At 36.5% G+C, this 24,354-nt stretch overlaps 1 protein-coding gene and 1 long non-coding RNA gene across 3 annotated transcripts in view; one reads left to right on the forward strand and one right to left on the reverse strand.

The window, feature by feature from the left end:
- The first annotated feature begins 7,964 nt into the window (after positions 1-7,964).
- On the forward strand, positions 7,965-14,667 carry LOC112457203. The gene is made up of 4 exons (XR_003041071.1): positions 7,965-8,120; positions 8,211-8,395; positions 14,064-14,316; positions 14,400-14,667. It is a non-coding gene; the product is annotated as an uncharacterized LOC112457203 (long non-coding RNA).
- The window catches only part of LOC112457202 (protein dead ringer), a 112,345-nt gene continuing 100,504 nt past the window's right edge, over positions 12,514-24,354 (reverse strand). For both annotated transcript variants that reach the window (XM_025020132.1, XM_025020130.1), the window contains exons 5-9: positions 19,198-19,381; positions 17,099-17,418; positions 14,253-14,523; positions 13,983-14,173; positions 12,514-13,573 (exon numbers count right to left, since the gene is read on the reverse strand). In XM_025020132.1, coding sequence (XP_024875900.1) covers positions 13,416-13,573; positions 13,983-14,173; positions 14,253-14,523; positions 17,099-17,418; positions 19,198-19,381 — 1,124 coding nt within the window. In that variant the 3' untranslated portion in view covers positions 12,514-13,415. The remainder of the gene's footprint in view (positions 13,574-13,982; positions 14,174-14,252; positions 14,524-17,098; positions 17,419-19,197; positions 19,382-24,354) is intronic.

The raw sequence follows: 24,354 nt of genomic DNA on the forward strand, positions 1-24,354 counted from the left end.
TGTGTGTGTGTGTGTGTGTGTGTGTGTGTGTGTGTGTGTGTGACGGTGAATAATGCGGCTTATGATTAAGTATAGGATAAGTTAAGATAAGTTTAGATTTGTAAAGCGATTAGAATTAAGTATAGAATAAGTATAGAATAAGTAATATTTACATTTGTAAAAGGTCTCTCTCTCTCTCTCTCTCTCTCTCCCTCTCTAGCAGCGCCAAGTTTTTTGACAAGAAAAATTTATGTATTTTAATAAAATATTTTTATTTTTTGTATTGTTACCTCTGTAATTCTTTGCGATGCGATTAAATCTTTTAAAATACATATATAAACTTTGTATTTAAATACCTTGTATTCCCTTGTTGGGTTTAAATATTTTAATAAAATATTTGTATTTTGTACTGTTACCTCTGTGTAATTCTTCATGATTCAATCTTTTATTCTAATCGAAGAAAAGCAGTGGTAATATTATACCTCGAAAAAACCTAAGTAACAAGTGGTAGACGTAATCTTTGTATCTTGAAAAATACACTGAGAAAAGAAATTGTTAATCCCAAGAAATATTTAGTTCGATTCGTTCAACTAAACATTTTAGTTAGTTAACTAAATATTAGTTGTTTCAACAATTTATTTCGTTTCTTTAATCAAGAATTAATTAATTCAACTAATGTTTAGTTAACTAACTAAAATGTTTAGTTGAACGTATTGGACTAAATATTTCTTGGGAGTTGGGATTGACAAATTTTTTTTCTCAGTGTATGTTCTCTGTAATTGGCGCTGTAATTTAAAAAGAGATATAATTTCTTTTTTGTAATTGTAATAATAGTAGATCACTTAAAGCGCGACTCATTTTTGATAAGGTAACGTAATTTTGTGATGTGTATCACTTGAGTTATAATTTTTTTGAAATAAAAATACTACTGCTTAGAATTTTTCGAGATACAAAGATTACGTCTACCACTTGTTACTTAGGTTTTTTCGAGGTATAATACTACCACTTTGTTTTTTTTTTCGAGGTAAAAAGATACTACTGCTTAGGTTTTTTTAAGATTTTTCGAGATACAAAGATACTTAGATTTTTTTTAGGTATAATATTACCACTGTTTTTTTATCGAGGTAACAACATATACACTACTATGCGTGTACTTGGCGACTTTCTTTACCTTTTTTTAAAAAAAAGGTTATTTTGTACGGATATCACGGCTTTTTGTATTTAAAGTGATCGTGTCACTTTCAGATATTTCGCTGGAGTAACCAGCAAATTAGGCCCCTTAAAAATCGTGTCGCGATCTTAATTAAAGATTTGTATATTAAATTGTAACACAAGTAGGAAAATGGATAGGTAGATCGAAATACGGGTAGGCAGAGACAAGAAGATGTGTAATTCGATAGATATAGTTGATAGAAAAGATTGTAGACAAAATAATATTGTAGTAATAATTTTAATATAATAATAATAATATAATAATAATAAATATAATAATAATAAATATAATTATATTAATATTATATTATATCAATATTATACATATTGAATTCTGATACTTTATACACTTATTTCAATATTTTCAGGAGTATGTAATCACAGAGGGAAAATTGATTGCTTCATTGGAATGCCAGGTCGAATGCACGACGCAAGAGTTTTCAGGCAAAGTCCACTATTTGAGCACATATCGAATGCAAGAATAAATTTTATATCACAACTACATTTAATAGGTGATTCAGCACCTATTAGAAGTTAACCCCCCACTTTTAGAATTAACATATTTTCACGGTTGTGCTGAATTGTGCTAGGTTTGTGCTATATTGTGCTCGAATATTATAACCGTAATATGAAAAATACAAAAGAAAATTAAAAAAAAAACGAGTTTTTAGATCAACCCCCCACTTTTCGTTTTTTTCAATTTTTTTGATTGTGCTGAGTTGTGCTAACATTGTGCTAAAATATTATATTAAAAAAATAATAACAGAAAGAGTTATACAATAAAAAAATAAATTATATCCAAAAATGATTTTTTTATCGTAACTTTTTTGTTATTATTTTTTTAAAATAATATTTTAGCACAATGTTAGCACAACTTAGCACAACTCAGCACAATCGAAAAAATTGAAAAAAACGACAAGTGGGAGGCTAACTTAAAAATAATTTTTAGGTCAGCCCCCCACTTTTCGTTTTTTTCAATTTTTTCGATTGTGCTGAGTTGTGCTAACATTGTGCTAAAATATTATTTTAAAAAAATAATAACAAAAAAAGTTACGATAAAAAAATCATTTTTGGATATAATTTATTTTTTTATCGTAACTCTTTCTGTTATTATTTTTTAAAAATAATATTTTAGCACAATGTTAGCACAACTTAGCACAACTCAGCACAATCGAAAAAATTGAAAAAATTGAAAAAAACGAAAAGTGGGGGGCTGACCTAAAAATTCGTTTTTTTTTAATTTTTTTTCGTATTTTTCATATTATGGTCATAATATTCAAACACAATATAGCACAAACCTAGCACAATTCAGCACAACCGTGAAAATATGTTAATTCTAAAAGTGGGGGACCAACTTCTAATAGGTTGATTCAGCATATCCATTGATGGCGAATCTAATGACACCGTATAAGGAAAACGGCCATCTGACAGTCCCGCAAACTCGATATAATATGAAATTAAGTTGTATTCGTTCAATTATTAGAAGATCCTTTGGTTTGTTAAAAGGAAAGTTTAGAAGACTCAAATATCTAGACATCTCAGATTTTGATCTGGGAAACGAAATGATTGCTGCGGCGTGTACACTGCATAATTTTATAATAGAGGGTGATAACTTAAATATAGATGATGAAGATTATTTAGAAGAGCAAAATTTACATGAAATAGAAGAAGATGAAAAAGAACAAGAAGTAGTAGAGGCTGCAGAAAAGCGTAGATATATTGTAGCTCAATTATAAATAAATATTAAAATGTTTATTCCGTATATATTATATATTTATTTCCTTATGAATAAGTACATATGTGAATAAATGCGTTATTCCATTCGTATTCCATACTATTTCTTCATTTTTGTCTCTTTAATTCTATTAAAGTTTCAAGTAATTCGTTTCTTTTTGTTTGGATGTTATTATTTTCTTTAAGAGAAGCAGTGAAGTCTTTTATCACTTGTATTTTTGTCTTTTCACATTCTATCTGATTTTTCCTTAAGTCGTACAATTGTTTCGATCTTTGAGCTTTTTGCTTCTTATTATTATTTTTGTTAATTCTATTTTGAGCAGGGGACTGTGAACAAAGACTATAACAAAATGGTATACGTTGAATAAAATCTTTATAAAAATAGTCCAAGAGCTGACGACACTTTTGGCCAAGTGATTTTATAAATCACGATTTTCCGTTATAACCTGCGTGGACGACTCTCCTTCGATAATCCGAACACCTGGCTGACCGTACTTAGGGGGTTTAGAAGTACGCAGGTGAGAAAAAAAACGGATTTTTAAGTCATAGTATAAGTCTTAATTTTTATCGGATATTGATAATTGTACACTCAGGAACATGCAAATAAATTGCCAGTTTGATTGCTCGGGGGGAATTAGTCGCCAGGCTTAATTAAAAATAATTAAAAATAATTATTTTCAAGTCATACTATAAAAGCTGGGTTTTTTTTACTAACAAGTAAAGTGCTAACACATACCATCCAAAAAGAGCCAAGTAAAAATTTTGGTGGCAACATCTCTAAAAAAATTATTGAAAATGCACAAAGCCGGCGCGCGGCGGAGGGGTCTGATGATGGCCTCAATTGTTTTTAGCGTCCATGAGTTTTTAAAAACGTGTATTTTAACTATCATTATCGTATCAATTTATGAAAAAATTGATAAATAATAAATAGTATGTAAAAATAAGAAAAATGGCTTTGCTGGCGCAGCGTTGCGTTTTTTGTGAAGATAGTGGTGGTAGTCCAATTATCTTTTTTTCTGAAAAAACATTGAAGTGTCGAATTGAGAAGGGCCGGCTACATTCTTAACTTTGCGTTAGCGTGGTTGACGGCGACATAAAGTCATCTGCAGTAAAGGAAAATAGTGAGTCATCCACGGGCAATAGCTTACCGTATCAAAATGTATTCATGGGTAAAAGTTAGTTAAAGCGAAAAATACGTTAATTTTTGCTTCGAGACCAATTACGCATCGATCGACCCGACTTCTAGTCTTTAACACATTTACAGTTATTTAATTTTACATATACATTTAATTTTTTTCATAAAGAGGCTTGCGTTGCATTTTAATTTATATTTAATAACACGATATTTCAGTATTCTAATAAATGGGACTTTTAACTTCGTGGGAAATATGCCATCCAGAATTTTAGGTCGGAGCGAATACCCTGCACGTATTTGACGATCTGCGTCTCAATTTAAAAGTGTTTAAAAATAATTAGTTGTCGTAATACTTGACTATTTACAGTTAAAAAAAAATTAGTATTGTAGTATCAAATAAATAGCAAAGTTAAACAATAATAAGAGAAATAATAAGAGTAATAACAAGAGAATAGCGAAATTAAAGTTATAGTGGGGAATATCTTAATAGCCGGATATAACCGTCAGACCCCTCCGCCGGCTTTGTGCATTTTCAATAACTTTTTTTATATCACACGTGCGTGGAAAATGGCCCATTACGCGCGCGCCATCTGTGTGACAAATAGCCAATTCCATACACGAGTCAAAACAGTGCGGTAATGTAACTTTACTAATGTAAACATTACCGCACTGTTTTGACTCGTGTATGGAATCGGCCATCCGTCGCACAGATGACGCGCGCGCAATAATGGGCCACTTTCCACGCACTTTGTAATATAAAATAGGGTGTGTAACACGTGCGGGATGAGAATTAGACACTCGTGCGGGTGATCGCACTCGCCTTCGGCTCGTGCGTCCACTCCGCACTCGTGTCCAATTCTCAACTTCCCGCACTTGTTACACAAATAACTATAGAGATGTTGCCACAAAAATTTTTACTTGGCTTTTTTTGGGTGGTATGTGTTAGCACTATACTTGTTAGTAAAAAAAACCCAGTTTTTATAGTATGACTTGAAAATAATTATTTTTAATTATTTTTAATTAAGCCTGGCGACTAATTTTCCCCGAGCAATCGAACTGGCAATTTATTTGCATGTTCCTGAGTGATCAATGATCAATATCCGATAAAAATTAAGACTTATACTATGACTTGAAAATCCGTTTTTTTTCTCACCTGCGTACTTCTAAACCCCCTAAGTACGGCCAGCCAGGTGTTCGGATTATCGAAGGAGAGTCGTCCACGCAGGTTATAACGGAAAATCGTGATTTATAAAATCACTTGGCCAAAAGTGTCGTCAGCTCTCCGCCTAAAATAATTATTGCCCAAATCATTTTGATTTAGGAAATAAGATTTCATATAATGAAAGAAATTCAAATTTAAACACATAATTGTGATTATGAGTACACTATGTACATAGATAAAAAAATTTGGAGATATCGATCTATTTCTAATTTTATTATATTTTTCAGTCTTTTCTACCCCTATTTTATATATAATTTTTTAATAATTTATTTATTTTATTTTTTCTAAACCTATTTCTATCAAAATCTCGAAAATTTTTTTTTTCATATTTATGTACGGATTTTCCGAAATTTTAAACGTCTGTAACTCCAGAACTAATTAACCAAATCTTAATTAATTATATATGAAATAGAGGTAGAAAAAACTGAAAAATGTAATAGAATTAGATATGGATCGCTATCTCAAATATTGAGAAAGCTGTAGAATAAAACACTAAAAAAAAAAAAAATAAAAATAAAAATAAAATCTATACCGGTCAACCGATTTTAAGAAAATTTGAGGAGAACATACTTTCTATGATACTCTATTTGTGTGAAAAATTTCAACCCGGTCTAAAAAATTGTAGAAGTAGATGCGTGTACAAAAAATCCGTACATATACACACACACACACACACACACATACATACATACTTCCGGACATTATTTACTAATACGATTTTTCGACATTTTAGAACATTCTAAACCTATTTCTTCAAAATCTCGAAAAAATTTTTTTTTACCATCACAAAGCTTCCTCTATGAGGAAGCAATTAAATAGCAAAATAATTATTTTTATATATTAATAAATTAGAATAATCTGCGTGTAAATGTTCATTTTCATCAGACGTTGAGGGTCTCGAAATGGATATGGAACTTCAGGAATGGAAGGTGTTTGTTGACTTGTAATTAGTGTGGATAAAGTTGCAGTATTCTCAATTTCAGGTAATGTATTTTGCTGTTCTGTCAAAGGCATAATAGAAACTAAATCAATAATTTCCGTATTTGAATAAGTTTTAGGTAAATTATTTGAAGATGACGGTAACGCGATGATATTGTATTGCCCACATTAATAGTACGATCTTCAAAAAAAATGCATTAATTCGAACCATTCTCATTGTATACGTCCACGTCCTGTCGTGCTCTTTTTATTATCTTTTGTTTAAAAAAAAATGCTTCATATTACGCATTTTTCTATCTAATGCATCAACAGTAACTATAGCCTTTACTCGCAAAATCTTTTTGAATTGCTTCTCATATATTCTTTTTCTTTATTTACGGATTTCAAAAATCATGTTTTCTTTCGGCATACTTTCCTAAAAAATATTTAGTAGCTTCACGAGTCCAAATAAAATTTTTCGGTAATCCTGTTAATAAAAGTAAAGTAATGTACTCTTTAAAATATATAATAACATTAAAAGTATAAAAATTAGGTTAGATTATATTTTTAGATTTATAATACATATAGATACATATTTAGATATTGTATATAGATAATGTACATTTTTAGATTTATACATATGAATATTGTATATAGATATACCTTCTTGAGATGCCTCACAGGATTGTAGCTAATCTTGTTCTAAATTTATTTATTGAAATAAATGTTTTGGATTAACAAATATGGGTAAATCTGAAGGAGAGCTCCCTCCTCACCAATTTCGCTGAATTTAGGCTTAATCGACGCGTTTTTGCACAAAACGAACGAACCTGGCAGAAAAAAGCCCCGCTCTGCCCCGCGAAGCGAGATATTAACTGTTAAAATTGATAGTAATCAGGTTATGATTCCTGTCATACCGACGAGATGTAGCGACTACGAACATGCCCTGTGGCCGCACGCGCATGCAAAAGAAGGTCACGTGACAACTGTCTGCTTGGTAAGTCAGAAGTGTAACATATAATTCGAAATGATATTCTTTCGGCGTATAGATTAGTGACGCTTTAAAAGTATTTAAGTGTTTAAAGCGCGTCAACTAACCTAGTAGATTAGTAACGCGCTTTAAAAGTATTTAATTGTTTAATGATTTTCGTTAAAGCAGGGCACAGACACACGTGTGTATGCTCTGCTTTATAGAAGTTGTGATTCTCCTTAAAGCAGGGTACATACACGTGTGTATGCTCTGCTCTATAGAAGTTGTGATTTTCCTTAAAGCAGGGCACACACACGTGTGTATACCCTGCTTTATAGAAGTTGTGATATTCGTAAAGCAGGGCACACACACACACACGTGTGTATGTCCTGCTTTTATAGAAGTTGTGATTTTCTTTAAAGCAGGGCACACACACACACACACGTGTGTATGCCCTGCTTTATAGAAGTTGTGATTTTCGTTAAAGCAGGGCACACACATATGTGTGCCCTACATAGGTTTAGTTGACGCGCTTTAAACACTTAAATACTTTTAAAGTGTCACTAATCTATACGCCAAAAGAATATCATTTCGAATTTATGTTACACTTCTGACTTACCAAGCAGACCAGTTGTCACGTGACCTTCTTTTGCATGCGCGTGCGGGTACGGAGCATGCGCATGTGGCAGCAGGGCATGTTCGTGGTCGCTACATTGCGTCGGTATGACAGGTCTCATAACCTGATAGTCGTTAACTTTAACAGTTAATATCTCGCTTCGCGGGGTAGAGCGGAGCTTTTTCTGCCAGATTCGTTCGTTTTGTGCAAAAACGCGTCGATTGAGCCTAAATTCAGCGAAATCGGTGAGGAGGGAGCTCTCCTTCAGATTTACCCCATTTTGTAACTTCCTGTGCGTTTCCACTGTATTTGTGACGTTATAAATAATATTTTTGTATGTATATTTATAATTATACAGTCTGCGTGATGTTGATACACTAGGAGCAGCCATTTTACTGATAATAACGTTTTGCTTGATAAACAGCGTACTTTTAGTTTGCTGAAAACCATGGCAACCGCTGAGTGAACCAGAGTGAACGTGTTGAGATTTTGAATGCGCTTACAATCGTTCAGCAGAGAATTATAAAACGGTTGCAAATTGTTGCGTTCTGCTGAACGCAGCCATTATAATCAAGAAAAGAAGAGAAAATTGAACGTCCGCATATCAAGGTAAAACACTAGACGATATTCAAGAAATCTTTTGTTTGTAAAATTTGTTATGTTTTATTTGAGTCTGTTAATTTACTTAATAAATTAATTTATGACGTAGTTCGCTATTACGAAGGAAACAATACGAATGATCGCAATATGTCATCTTCTTTAGCGTATGAACTGGTTAAATTCGCATAATTATAATAAATGTAATAATATAATTATTAATTAATGAAATGTTTTAAAATTAGATTAACAATACGCGTTAACAATTAAACGAATTTGATTACGCGTCTTTGGAGACGCTGAAAAAAATCGTAAAAGTTATTAGAAAGAAATATTCCAATACGAGGCGAGAATTGATTTTGCATTGATATTTCAGTAATATTTCTAATAGTCAATGTTAACTTCTGAAATTGATATGTAATATGTAATATATTAGTTTTCAACATGCAAAATGGAAAGTAATAAAAATGTGATAAAATATTATTTTAATTATTCGTTATTATTATTCACATTATAACAATTCATAATGTGTGACAGTGTGATAATATTTATAATAACGATAGTATAATAGTATTACACTAATAATACACTTATTAATAACTATTCTAGCAACTATACTATCCTTTCTCGCTCTGGTATGGCAGTAAGCGCCTAGCATATTTCAAATAGAAATCTTATATACGCTTGGAATAACTTCATTTTGACGCTAATAATACGTTTGGACTAGCGTCATTTTGATGCTATGAATATATACATATGAAACGTCTAAACATATAGTACAAGCTAATCCTTCATAACGATCATTGGATTTAGCAGAGGAGGATAAAATGAAGGACGTTTCTCTTCTCTTCACTATAAACATAATGTCAGAATTGGCTACACATCGTTTCGCCAAGACAATATTATTTAACATTTTACTTCAATATTCTAATTATGTAACATTCAAATATGTCTACAGCTGCGAAACATCAAAGTTGAAGCAGCAACACCCTGTTAAAGTGAGTCCTTGCTAGGGTTGCAAAATTCACGAGTACAAAATACAAAAAAGAAATTATAAAAACGTTGCGCAAGATCAGATTACTTGATCTCCAATTCGCGGGTTTGTGCGCAGCATGTGATAGTGGTTACAAATAACTATCAATTTTTTTACATTTTCGTCAAGTATATTTGAAAGATGCTAGACAAACTGCTTTCTACTACTAGCCGAAAGCTATAGAAAATATACTACGACTTAACGTAATAAACAAAATGATATTATGTATGTGATGAACAATGATATCGTGTAATAATAATCGTAACTTAAAATTACTAAAACGTCACTTATATAATTTCACGACTTAAAATTCTAAAAATGTAATTTTTAAAACTATACAGTCTTTTTTGGTAAAACTTTAATATTGTACAATAATCTAGGAATCTCTCAGAGTTTAGTCTCTGAAAAATTGTACGACTTGATAATATCTATTTTTATCTATCTTAGTTCTTAAACAGCCTTGCGATAGATTCTCGCTATAGTTTTACCATTACTTCTACACTAAATACATATTTCAATAACCATGACTAAGAATGTTTTATTTGATGTATTTAACATGTATAAATCTTGTGTAGATTATTTTTTGTAAGATACGCTCTAGCACACATATATCAAACATCAGGCATTGAATAATGCGACATATGTGTATGATTCACGTATTTCTGTCGTTCTCATCGAATTTTATTTTTCTCGATGTTCTATCTTCATGATCTTTTAACTACTTCTTTTACTGACCCTTATAATTATTTTTTAATATAACTAATCATTCTAAATCAATAACTCTAAAAATGCATTACATTTATTTACATTCAGGGAGAGAGAAGAGAGAGAGAGAGAGAGAGAGAGAGAGAGAGAGAGAGATTCACGAGAAGTAAATATCTACTGGAGTATAAACAAAAAAGTTATATGTTTGTTATATTAATTTATAATAGGATTGATTTATAAGATTACGAAATATAGATGCATAATTTATTTCGTAATTTTTATTAGATAATTATCAAGTATTATCTCTACTTTTGAAACTTCTCCGCGCCAAAGATGAAACAACAACGAATGTCCTTTAATATCTAAATTAAAAAAAAAAAAAAATTGTGTTATCATCAAAACAACTAATTCGTCCTCTAACGTTCGTTTATCTAACGAAAGATTGTGGAATCGATGTCGAAAAATCATCTAACTATTCTAACTCATTATCATTTGTGATGCGGTCATCACACGTATGCTTTCGATTAAGATATCCTTTAGAGAATTCAATATGAGAAACAAAGGATACTTTGCTTAAAAAATTTACATTTTATATAATAAAATCATGTAAGCTAGGTAATGCAAATAATACAAATACAAAAAAAAAGAAATACATGTATTATTATATAACATTTTCTATATCGATAATATCGTTCGTCCAACGAGAAAAATAGCTTATGAAATACACTTACTTAAAGAATATATTGTCTAAAAAAAGTTTGATTTTGATAATAGTGATCTTAAAATAAGAATAAAATAATCTAAATTATTACAAAAAAGAAATACATACATATATATACATAATATATTTTGTGAATCAATAGTTCCACATTCCTTTAATGAAGAGAAAGAATATGGCAGAGAGGTGGCACAAAAACTATTTCTGATCCTCGTATATCTACAAGTGCAAAATTTATCATGAAGCAGACAGGAAAATGTTGCATTTAAAATCATTTAATTCGGATGCACCGAGAATTAAAAATGTTTATGCCATTTGCCATTAGTTTGTTTCGATTGTAAGAAAACATACAAATGTTGATACTGTTTAAAATAATGTGATAGAAAAAAATGTGTAGATGCATATGTAAAAAAAGCAGAAAAATCATATTTACAACATTCGATATCTATCTAATGTATCCTAAAATAAGGTCTAACTCAATTTCAACAATTATTATAATTGTTACTTAATTTGACAAACTTACGTAAAGCTGTGTCAAAATTTGCATCGATAGTTCTTTTCACGGTTTCCACTTAAAATGAACATATCGAATAATATGATATGTACTCATACTCCGTTTGCGCATACTCCAATGATAAAAATCTATAGTCAAAATATATTGGAAAGTACAATTGTATACATTAATGGTATTCAGTGCGTTTACATTAAGAATGATACTTCATGATATGCAATTCCTTGATTTTTTATTTACGTGCATGAAGTAGTTGAACTATCATAGTAAGTAAATCAGTTGGAGCTCATTGATTGAACAAATTATGCATAAACGTATATTATTTAAATATTACAGTAATAATAAATTTAACTGTCGGATGAAAGCGCACGAAACATCATTAGTGCATATTGTATATAATAGTCACGAAATCTCTACGCATTTACAAACATACATTCATCATAATTGTTACATTTAACATTCTGTATCTAATATCACATTACATCTAAATTATTTCAGTTTATAAACAAATCTCACTTTGGTAAAAAAGATCACTGATATTTCAATACCAATAAAAATATCTAAATTCTCCTAATGATTTATAAATTTTTATCTCTAATAAAAAGTGGAGTATAGCAACGGAGCGATACAATTATTCTTTTGTTTGTTAATTATATGCATCTAATTATATGGCGTATTTCTTCGTTTTTCTTTTCTTATCAGTTCTTATGTGAAAAAGTTGCTTAGCGATGTATATGGGGCATTCTATGCCAAATCGACTTGGGTTTAACCCCCGACCTCTCGGATTTGGTCGGCGATTTTTTATGTTATTGTTCCAACTCTAAAATGCACTCAGAATTTTTTTAGATTTTTTTTTTATAAAATTGATTTAGTTATAATTTTTTAAACCGACATATTGATGGCCACAATTTAAAAATCTGGAAAAATTCTCAAAAATCCTGTGTCAGATATCAAAATTTTTAAACCTTGACCCAAAGTGGGCCGGCGTTCGCTTCTAATTTTTTCGAGCTTCTTTCAAGTTTTTTTTTGGAAAAAAATATTGAAAAAAATTAAAAGCAAACCTCAATCTACTGTAGGCTGTTGCTTGAACATTTTTGTATATAACACAGGATTTTTGAGCATTTTTTTGAGAATTTTTTTCAGATTTTTTCGACGCGATTTTTTTTATTTTGGAAAAATGCTTTAAAAAAATTTGAAAAAATTCTCAAAAATCCTGTGTTGTATATAAAAATGTTTAAGCAACAGCCTACAGTGGACTGACGTCTACTTCTAATTTTTTTCAATATTTTTTTTGAAAAAAACTCGGAAAAATTAGAAGCGAACGCCGGCCCACTTGTAGTCAAAGCTTAAAAATGTTGATATCTGACACAGAATTTTTTGAGAATTTTTTCAGATTTTTAAATTGTGGCCATCAATATGTCGGTTTAAAAAATTATATCTAAATCAATTTTATAAAAAAAAAATCTAAAAAAATTCTGAGTGCATTTTAGAGTTGGAACAATAACATAAAAAATCGCCGACCAAATCCGAGAGGTCGAGGGTCAAACCCAGGTCGATTTGGCATAGAATGCCCCATATATATGCGGAACTATTCGGAACTATTAATTTCCGAGCGCAATAACTCTGCTCTTCAAACATATTTGAGATATTCGGATAGACAATATAGACAACTTTTAATAAAACTTTAAGTACTTGGTAATACCCAAAGTAATAAGAAAGTTTGCAACATTACACTGCAAGCAAACGGAAAGTTGATTTCTTTAGTTTCCAATTAAAACGCAGTTGCGTTTTCATGTTTGAAAAGAATCGCTAATTCCTCTAATAAACCTTTCACAAAGAAACTTGTAAAGAAACATTAAAAAACAGGATAAAATGTTTTAATATATAAATGCTGGAAAGTTTTATCCTGTATTTAAAAGAAGGAAATAAAAGAAGGAAGTAACTTTTTATTTTTAAATTAAATATTCACAATGTCTGCTCGAATGTCTCGTTTGGAAAGCGGAATTATTGATTAGACTCTCCGAGGCTAATTCGTTTCGTATCAAATCACGTGTCTTCAAAGCGTTCACGATTCGTTATTTTGTGCCCGTTTATCATTATTATTAGGGCTTGACGGAGTACTACTGCTCTCATTATTACTCTCACTACGTTTAACTGACAGGACACCTTCATACAAAATACCATCAATATTTACACTAATTTCTAGTTCTCTTCGTCCACTTTCTAAAAAAGAAAGAAAAATTATTTTAATAAATAGTTTTTTCCCTTTACGAATAATGTAAATTTAATCTCCTCAACCTTCCTGAACTCACCCTACGGTCTCTCAGACCTACGAAACACAAAACCATGTTAGCTTCAAAGCACATTATCAGAAATAAAGATTGATTTTATTCACTATTTTTTTTCCATAGGAGACATCCCCAACTTTAACAAGAAATCAAATTTTAGCTAAAAACAAACTTAATGTATTATATTTTTATTATATAAGTCGGTGAGTCTATGTGTCATAGAAAATAGGGTGAGTTCAGAAAGGTTAAAAGAAAATTATAATTTCGATAAAAGAAATTTTATCTCATTACCGTGTCTGTATCATAGTAAATTTAGAATTTATTAATTCTAAACCTAGACTCACCTCGTGTGCTAACCTGCTGTCTAATGCGCAGGGAGTGTATATTATTTCCCTCCTCATCAGATAACATCATTCTTTTAATAGACGGAGATAAGAGTTCAGCAGCCTCGTGACTTCTCTTCACTTCTGGATTCGAAACTTCCGGTGGCGAACTCACGGATCTACTAGCGTTTGGAGAGGATATCGAATCCAACCTATTCGAAAGATTTTTATCATTAAACTATACACTTCCTTCCCGCCTGTCCATTAAAGCAGCCGGGAGCTCTTATTTACCTGTTTCCGGAGTTTGCGAGATCCAAGGCCTCTCTCTGTTCGGGGCTATTTGCCGGTACCAATGGTGAGTGGGACGACGTTGGAGAGAAGGCTGGCTGTCCCATCGCTGGATAGATATTACTATTGGCTTGACTGTATATATTCCAGAATTGCAGTCCGGATTTAATTCCCTCCGCCGTTGTCGGCGGTGGTGTCGATGTGCTACCTTGGATCATCGGATTATTGGGAATTGTGCTTCTGTCTCTCAGTAGCCTCATCATGTACTCTGAAACTGTGTACGTGTTCGACATTAGAGGTAAAATATGATAACTAAATTAGAAAGATAAAGAGCTGGAGCGGCGTGCTTATAGTTACGCGTTTTCAATAGTTTACCATCTTGACTTATAATGATGGGATAATTATGAAGAATGATCGATAATCCTAAACATATGTATATATAAGATGAATAAAACTCATATAATTTGATGATCATTCTCTTCTCTTTACGAGTTTATAGTCTTATTTATATAGAATAATATTAAAATAATTTGTAATATTATAAAAATTATGATAATTATTCTAAGATGAAAAATAACCAAACAGAAAAATTTTTATTTTGCTGCTGAGTTTTGAAAAACAGGAAATCGAAGTATTATTTGAAAGGAACAAGGAAATTCATCAGAAACTCGTAAGAAATGCAATTAAACATATATGAAACAAATAAAAAAAATCTGAGTTCATAAAACTTTCCAATTTTTGTGTCGAGACAATTGACACAATTGTTTCTATGCATTTTGAATTAAAAATCTTTTTGTTGCTTTATTTTTGGCGTTGTCAAATGAGCAATGCATCTCCATTCGCATAAAAGACTAAAAGACAAATAAGTCACTATGAAGCCTCATCAACTTCCGAACTCTACAAATTACTTTTGAAAATATATGAAATCAAAAATAGTTATCTTTTAGAGTTATAAAACTTAAAATAATAACATAAAAGCGACGATGTCGGATAGGGTTGCAAACATTATTGCAATAATTCATTGAACGTCTTACGTTGATAAATATTCTTGATTATTTGAAATGTCATAAATTGTCTGATTTGGATTTCGGTGTTATTCTGAAACATATATATATTATAAAACGAATTTCACAGGCGTCTTTAACTGACAGCTCAATCTCATCTTCTAAATTAAAGCAGCTCCGCTTACTTCATTATTCTACCGAATAACTGTAAGCTATAAAACGATGAAAAACTTGTTTTTGTAAGTCAATGTTTCGTCACCGAGAAACTCAAGTTTCGATATTCGTTAAAATCATATTAATGAACTTTCGAGTTGATCTACAAACTTATGTTATATTAAAATGCAATGTCTGTGATAGATGGATCGTCGAATACCCAAAGATATCACGATATCTTGACCTCTGAATTTTTGTTGCTGCTATGATTTTTCATGCCGCGGTAAAGCAGTAATAAGTATCCGGTCGCACGAGGAAACGATCGAAGGAGAGCTACGAGTGCGATCAAAGCGCGCGACGTTACCCAGATCGTTGTCGGGCGCAGCGACGAGGTGGAAAGAGAGAAGGAAAGGGGGTAGGGAAATAGGAATGCTCGTTAGCGAGAGCCATCCGTTAACGCCTGTCTTCCGGAGGATCGTACAATCAATTATGCCTCCTTCGCTCTCGCATCATCATCTCCGGGGAGGCCCGAAGCACTACCTACCGATTTAAAATAAACTCGTGTGTGTGTGCTCTACCTCCTCTCGTTTCCTTCCTCCGTTTTTTCTATCCCGTTCCCCCCCCCCCCCCTCGATATCTTCCCTACCGTCGGGAAGTCTCTCATTTTTGCTTTTTTCTCCGCCTCTTTTTCTTTTTCTATTTCTGATTACGACGTTGTGAATTGCGTCTGTCACTTGGAAAAGTATCGTAGACAGTCGGAGCTATTAACTATACGCCAATAAAGCGGCAGCAATGCCAAACATACCTACCCGATGTGTACCGATAACGGAAATCAAATTTTAATCCTTAAGGGGATGCTGGAGCCGTAGCCGAACTCGATCGGCGTCGGTAAAGAAGACCGGCGAACTATATCTGTCCTTGTATAGACAAAGATATAGACAAGGATAGCACGCTACATTGCACGCACACATACGCACGATGCACACCGACATTATACTTTTATATTACGCTTCCAAATCTTGATTTGGGGGGTTTATCGATGTTTTTCTTGTTGTGCAATTCGGGGAAACTTGTTTTCGCGTTCGTACTAATGGTATATCTCTTATATGAAATACATCTTGTGACGAGCTGACAGCTCGCCGCAACTCGAGACGCCATATTGGGATAAGAGTAGGATAAGGAAATCTGTACTTCCGTAATTTTTTCTCGTTTTCTATATAAAATCGGAGTTTCCCCGAATCATTAATGTATGTACTGCAATTCTGGAGAAGGATTTTTAATTCTGTCAAATTAATACGACGCTACGTGCCGACAAAAAATGCCGGTAAAACAGACGGCTCCAGCATCCCCTTAAAGGCTACTAGGTCCATATATGAATCTAAAAATTTTTATTTTTGGGTAATTTAATATTAATTAATGGCAATTTTTCTAATCCTGTTATATTCTTCAGTCTTTTCTACCCCTATTTCATATATAACTTCTTTAAATTTGATTGATTAAACCCAGAGTTATATATACGCGATCAAGGTTGCGAGGTTCATATATAGACAGTGTGTTGAGATTTGACGTGTAGCCTTTAAGGGTATAGCTTCAAGTGGTTGAGATTTGAAGTGTAACCTTTAAGGGCTGATCCAACGAAATTCGCACGTGCGAACAAGTTCCATCTTCGAAAAAAGACAAAAGGACACTTACGTTGACTACTTGACAGGTTTGGTGGAAGATGCGGCGGAGCGTGCGGATGGTGTTGCGCAGCATGCGGATGTCCATTCACGACGTGATGCTGCGACGCTTCGTTCGCAGCCACCGCCATTTGGGCGATGGAGATCGGCAACGGCATTGGATTCTGCGGCAGCGAATTGTGCTGATTGCGTGTCACTAGACTTTCGTTGTTACCGTAATTGTAATTGTTCCTGCGGCTCTCACGACGATTCGTCTCAATCGCTGTCTGGAGCTGTTCTTGGGTCGACAGCGCTTCCTTATCTCTCTCGTATGGATAGAGATACTTCATATACCTATCAGCAAATTATTCACGTTAAGTGTATGTCTTTTCACGGGGCAATGGAATCTAAGAACAATGCGTTTGAATGTTCATAAGCATTGTAATAAAAATTTAAAAACGTTTTTCACAGATACAAGATGCATTCTTCGGCCCAGACAGGGACATAAGACGTCTTATGTCCCGATTTTGGACATGCGTGCTGTCTAGGGAAGTTTATTTTAAATGAAATCAATCTACAACTTTATAGACGCAAAAGTCGTAAAATAATTAATTCTAGATCACCCTATTAATATAAATTTCATTCATATTTTTTCCCCAAAAGGTATAATGGGTTTTCCCCATACGATGAATGGATATAATTAGCTCGAGCTCCTAAAAAGAGACGGAGAGACAGTTGGACGTCGTGGCCTCAAGTTAATCAACACCGATTCTCGCCAGATGAATGCTGTCGCGAGCAGATTTTGTTCGGGCCAGGCCGTATTTTCGTATTTTCTCCTCTATCTCGCGTACATATCGCCGAGGAAAGATAGCCGGTTGCCGGAATGATGGATGCGCCGACCGCGGCGGGGCGAAGCGAGACGAGGCGAGGCGAGGCGGCGCGACGCGACACGACGCCGACGTTCCGTCGTGCACACAAAGCGCGTTGCGCGCGCGGAGTTATTTTCACGAGCGCACACCCCTAGCATCGCGCCCGTGTAATTCATATTAGACCGCACTTATAATGTGTCGGCGTTCATCCATCCCTCTTCTACCGGCCTGGCCGCGCGCGCGCGCATTTTCGCGTTCCTTCTCTCTTTTCCATTCCCCGCGCGACTTCCCTCTTCTTCGTCGCGCGTCCGACCGCGCGGGATAAGCGGGATGCCTCGCGCCGCGGCCGTCGTCTCCACCGAATCCCGCCGACGAATCTCTATTTAGAAACTCCCCCTCATCCTTTCCCGTCTCCCTCGCGCGGGGAAACGAGACATCGCGAACGGCAGATAAATCTTCGTCGTCGCGCTGGATATGCCCGGTATTATATAAACGAATATATATCGTGCCAACGGTTCCAGGTTGTCACAACTCGCCCCGCGAGGTGTCCTCCGGCTCGTGAGGGATCGCACGGGGGATCCGAGACGTAGACGACACGTCGGCTTAAGACGATGCACCTGTACGTCACGCCTCCGACTCGTCACCCTAACGTTCTTTTATCTCCTCGTCGTCGACAGGGAACGCGTAATAACACGCTTGCAGACCCGCGCGACATCTCTGCTCTCTCCATCAGGAGGTTTTATTTGTCGTATTTTATCAGCTAATATACTAAAGACTGTAATCCGTCTTAATTTAATTGGACTTTAACGCGGCTTTGATAGGCGGATCAATTACCCAGATAACACGCATGTCCCAAATCGGGACATAAGACGTCTTAAAGACGTCTTAATAATGTCTTTAAGACGTCTTAAGTCTCGATCTGGGACATTGCGTTCTGGGTACAGAGATATTCATTAAGCGAAACGCAGAAAGGCGGAGAAACGAATCCAACACGACTGAACGATGCAAATATGCGCGAATAGTCGATTCGCTATCAAAAGCGGGTATCTCGCACGGCGCGGATAGCTCTATCGAGCACGATGATCTTGACGAGACGCGCGTAAAAGTCACGACGCTCTTAGTCATTGCCGCAGATTTCACGCTCGGATGACTCCACCGTCGGCTGAGACTTATTGTATGCGAATTACACGACGGGCCCCGGGCATTATGTTCCTTTATAGGCAAAGACCGGGGTCCCGGATGAGAAACTTCACGATCTACTTACTGAGTTCGCAAAGTAAACGCGGCGGAAGTGATGCTCGCTGGCAGCTTGAGACCTTTGATGATTTCCTGCCACAGCTTCTTGTTGATTACCTCGACCAATCCACCTCGCTGTACCACCAACTTGTAAAGCTCGAACAGATCCAATACGGATTTTGCCATGATGGGAAGTCGGCTGATGGGCGTTCCTGTAAAATAAAAATAATTTTCAATTTACATATACATGTTTAATATCGAAACTTTGGAATAAAACCTTCAATTTGCGCAACACGTGAAATGCATTAAATACATAAAAATTGTACAATGTTTTATTTTTCTGTGATTCTCTCAACGATAAAATTGTCTTGGTATTATGTATTATATAGTTAATCCATGAAATACGTTCTTTGTGTAACGTGTCCGAAGAAAAACGACGATATTAACGAATGGACGAATGGAAATGTACAGAGATTTCACGGGAGATTTAAATATATCACAAGGGATTTCCCAAGACCACCTCGGGATTTCGCAAAATCAATGAACGGCTGACGTAGTCAGACTATAGGTGACGCAAACCATCCTTTACCCATTGCGTGATCAACCGAGGCAGATTTCGTGATCGTCTTAAAGTACGACTAGCGTAAAGCCGCTCGGATTTTACGAGGTTTGTCCAGAGATATCCAGCGTGGGGCGTTAACAAGAGCAATAACGAATTCCCAACAATCACGCGAGTGCTGCAGTCTTTTACGATCTTCCTTAGGGTGCATCGCGTCGGATATAAGAAATAAAGAGCGCGGAGAGAAAGAGAGAAGAGAAGTATAGCGGATTAAAGGTAGAAAACGAATGCGCGGAGTCGAAAATTCGATAAGGTATCGAAACGGTTGCATTAAAAGTTATCGATTGGCTGCTTCGCGGGCAGTTCTTTTATGAGCTCCCGCGCGATAAAACGACGATGCAAATAACACTCGTATTCGCGAATTCTGACAGAAATTGGCAACAAGTTCTGCTTTTGTCCGTAATATTTGTCCGATATAATGGTCATCTTAGAGCCGGTTTCACCATCTCCGATTAGTTTAATCGGCCGATTAAGTGCCAACCATGATTGGTCAATCTGCTTAACGACATATGCGATTGGTCAGTTCTAAATAATCGGCCGATTAAACTAATCGCAGATGGTGAAACCGACCCTTACACTGTTAAATTTGTAGTGTCAAATTATATTCAATTTGAGTTATTTTTAATCATTTCTATAGAGGTCGCCACTGATCCTACTCAATATGTTGTTAATTTAATTAAACCAACGGAGTTAAAATAACACTGTTTTGTGTTAAAATAACAAATTTCGACATACATGATGGTCAAAAATAACAAAATGCTATTTAACTGAAGGAATTGATTTAAATTTCATCCTTTAATATTTAACAGTGTATCCAATGTTAAAAATTAATTGAGTCGTTTTAGAGAAAGACGCGCCTTTGTGGAATATAACACGAGCGGTGCTACGCGCTCGGAATTATACAACGCCACACGTGAAAGCCACACGTTGACACGTAATATCGCGAGTAATATTCCTCTCGTCTCGACGACATTCAGCCAGATACGAAGAAATTCTTCGGCTAATTCGTACGCGTATTACCGCGCCGCCTACTATGGTAGCCAGGCCATCGAATTTTACGAGGTTGCCCGAGCAACGACTTAACGGAGTGTTAACAAGAGCAGCAGTCGAGCTGCTCGCGACTATCGTGCGCTTAAACTACGTAAACGTAAACGCACACCTTTACGAGCTTTCGAGTTGGTGTAATCTGAGGTTTAGAGTCGCGCATAAATGCGCGCCCGAGAGCGACGTGTCTGAAATGACCGAACGATTGAAAATCTTTCACGAAACAGCTAGAACCTGGGGAGTAATGCCCCGAAACGTTAAAAGCGCATTTTATCTGTCGCGGAGATAAAAATATAAATATATAATTTCCAACTTCGGTCGTTATTATATTTAATACTCCCTTACGTCATCAAGCGCATCGGTAATTCAATCTTTTATACATTTTTTTTATACGTTTGATTTTTATATCTCGTCGTAGGCCGTAGGCGAGGCTCGACTCCGAGGCTCGAAATTCCCCGATGACTCCTTCGCCGCCGCGCGGTGGTCGCCGCTTTCCACGGAGCCGACGAATTTTACGAGTTTGTCCAGAGGCTCGAGTTAACGGGGCGTTAACAAGGGCAATACTCGCGACTATCGCGCGTGCGAAGCCCGCTTTTGCGGCTCTTTACGAGCTCGCGAACGATTCTGTACGAGATGCCTCGGTGTACACGTTTACCACGAACGCGCGCGCAGACAAACACAGACGCAAGATACGGACAATGAGAAGGAGAAGCGCGGGTTCGCGGCTCTCGGCCTCGGCTCGGCGTAGCGCGGCTTGGCGCGGCTTGGCGCGGCTTGGCGCGGCGCGGCGCCGTATCGCAGGATCGTTTATCCGCCATCGAGAACGATGAAGGGGGCTGCCGCCATTTCTGACCGACGAGAGGAGGCAATAAAACCGCGCTCCTCCGGGTAGGGGAACCAGCAATTTCGGGCTATCGAGCGTGCTCCCTTCGGGTTTATTATTGGCCCTGCAATTATTGTTGATATACGCGCAACCCGGCAACCCGCGCTTAATGTTCCTATGTAGGGCGCGGCGATAAAAGCTGCGCAACATGGCGACCGATAGAGCCAGTCCCTCTCGTCCCTTGTGTATTGCGCGAGGCTCCTCCGGTGAAAATGCAATCGATGGCGGCGGCGATGCGTTGAGCAGCCGATAACCTATGCGAGCTAGAATGCGTGTGTGTGCTTTGTTAAATTTTTTTTGATAAAATATTCTGATGAAGAACGCGTCGAGCTTCCTCGAGATCCCAGACCAGCATGCATGTTTAAAAGACAGCGTAAAGACATCTTTAAGATAACTTTTAGACATATATGTGTCTAAAAGACATTTTAAAGACGTCTTTACGGCGTCTTTTACGTGCTGTCTGGGATAAACCATAAAGGTCAATATTAAAAATAATTTCTCAATGAGCGATTAAAGTAAAAGAATAAAGTAAAAAAAGAACGCATCAAAATCATGTTACTTCACCTTATATCGAATCTTCATAAAATCGTAAAGAGGCAGAATAGGATTCGCGAAGTTGTGTTTATCCTTCTTACGCGATATAATATTCCTCGACACGAGATTGACGAGAAAGGGAGGGACGATACAAAACAGCGGGAGTGAATGCTCAGGAAGATAAAATAGCGAGGGAAAGAGAAAGAATAAGAGAGGAGAATAAGAGAAAGGAAGAGGGACGGACAAAGAGAGAAAAGAAGAGAAAGAGCGAGAAAGAGAGACAGAGAGGAGGAAGGGAACGTTTCAGGATGCGATTACGACTTTTCTTGGTAGGGCGTCCAATCAGCAGTTATTTTTATAACGGCCGCCGTCGCGCCGTGCCGCGCCATACCGCGGATTCGTCCAAGTAGTGGTGGCGAAGTAGCACCGCGACGAGCAACAGTGGCCATCGCACGTTGGCTTTCAACGAGCCAAAGTAGCCATTCGCTTCGCGTACAGGCGTTACGCGGTATCGTCGGGCGTTCCTCGTGGAAAAAAAAGCGTGCGAGAGATTTTATGATAAAAATCACGCACACCCAGCGCGTACCATCCGATAAACCTTCGTTCCCCGCAGACGACAGCGACAAGATTATTTTGTATTTTCTGCGGTATCACGATAGAATCAAACGAAGGCGCATTGGACAAACGTCGCTCGGGACCAAGACCGCTTGTTTTAGCTTCAAACGACAAAGCGGTGAAATTACGAGCTATAAACTAAGATAATTTTTTTAGGAAACTCAAGTGCCACCGTTCGGTTTCGATATAATGTTTCTTTTAGGAGAGAGAGGAGAGGAGACACGAGACCGAGCCGAGAAATCCCACGGGCGAATGCGCGCGTCTTGGTACCATATTTGTCGAGTATACCCTCGCGAAGGTGTAGTGGGGGTAATTGACATACGAAACAAAATGTTTCGTTTTATGGGTTATTGCGAGGGGCGAACAGGCGCGGCGGGGTCGAGGGAGTGTCCGATCTAATAACGATCGGCTACGTCGGAGGCCTTTATTAACACACGCATACACCTCGTCCCCTGCCAATGTGCCGGCCGCTTCCCTCCATCTCCTTCCCGTGCTTAAAGGGGGTTTTAGACGCGCGAAATGGCTTTTCCCGGAATCTCGCGTAACGGCCCCGGAGAATCTATCGAATAATAAGCCGTCGACGGGATATATCCCTGTGAGATCGCGCGCGCCTCTTTTGCCAGTCACTTTCCCGTCAAGGTTAAGGGTTAATCTTAAGTTCCAACCCGTGCGACCCTTTCTTTTCCTAAGCGCATTAAAAAATATTTTTTGATGAAGATTAAGGAATCTATGTCGATGGATACGTGTATCCTTCGATTATCCCCTGATCAAGCTTTTCAAATTTTTCGAAATTTTCGAAGGTGGACGCGGTACCTTTGTACCGCGAGTGCGCTTTACCATCTAATTTGAGGTTTCGCTGTCATGCGTGTCGTCTTGCCGTCTACGGCTTGGCAATCAAATAATAATCCAGCAAGATATCTTTTGTAAAAGCTACCTGTGGCCTATGAACATCCGCATCCCGTTTCTGAAAAGAATAAGGATTCGACCTTCGACGTAGAGGTCGAGAAACGAAATGCAAAACCCGGCGCGAGAAGAGGGGAGGTCAAGAAGGGGCGAAGGAGAAGGAGGGACAATTTCTGGAGACGGGAGAGCCTCGCGCGAGTTAACTTTGTTAGCGCTTGGCATTATCAGACCGGCAAAAGAGATTGGCATTGCGAGGAATAGCTGGGAGGGGGTGGAGTTTCATATGAAATACACGTGACATTTACTGCCTTCACCGGCTGGGCCCCTGCAAAGACGCAAACGCATTATAAATAGATCTCCTCCCTGTTTACCCCTCTCTCTCTCTCTCTCTCTCTCTTTTTCTTTCTCTTCACCCTTCTTTTTTCTCCGCATCACTCGAGTTCTCACTCCGGCTCTCCGGTCGAGAGGCTCGAAGATTAAGAAAGGTTTCCGGGAGGAAGAGAGGGAGCACGGTACGGCCGCAGCCGCCGCGCCGCATAGACCGCTACAATCTGGTTTATAATCTTGTTAGGATTTCGCGGAAATAT

The sequence above is a fragment of the Temnothorax curvispinosus genome, unplaced genomic scaffold, assembly GCF_003070985.1.
Source record: "Temnothorax curvispinosus isolate PA1 unplaced genomic scaffold, ASM307098v1 QBEX01007608.1, whole genome shotgun sequence".
In the NCBI taxonomy this organism is placed as follows: Eukaryota; Metazoa; Arthropoda; class Insecta; order Hymenoptera; family Formicidae; genus Temnothorax; species Temnothorax curvispinosus.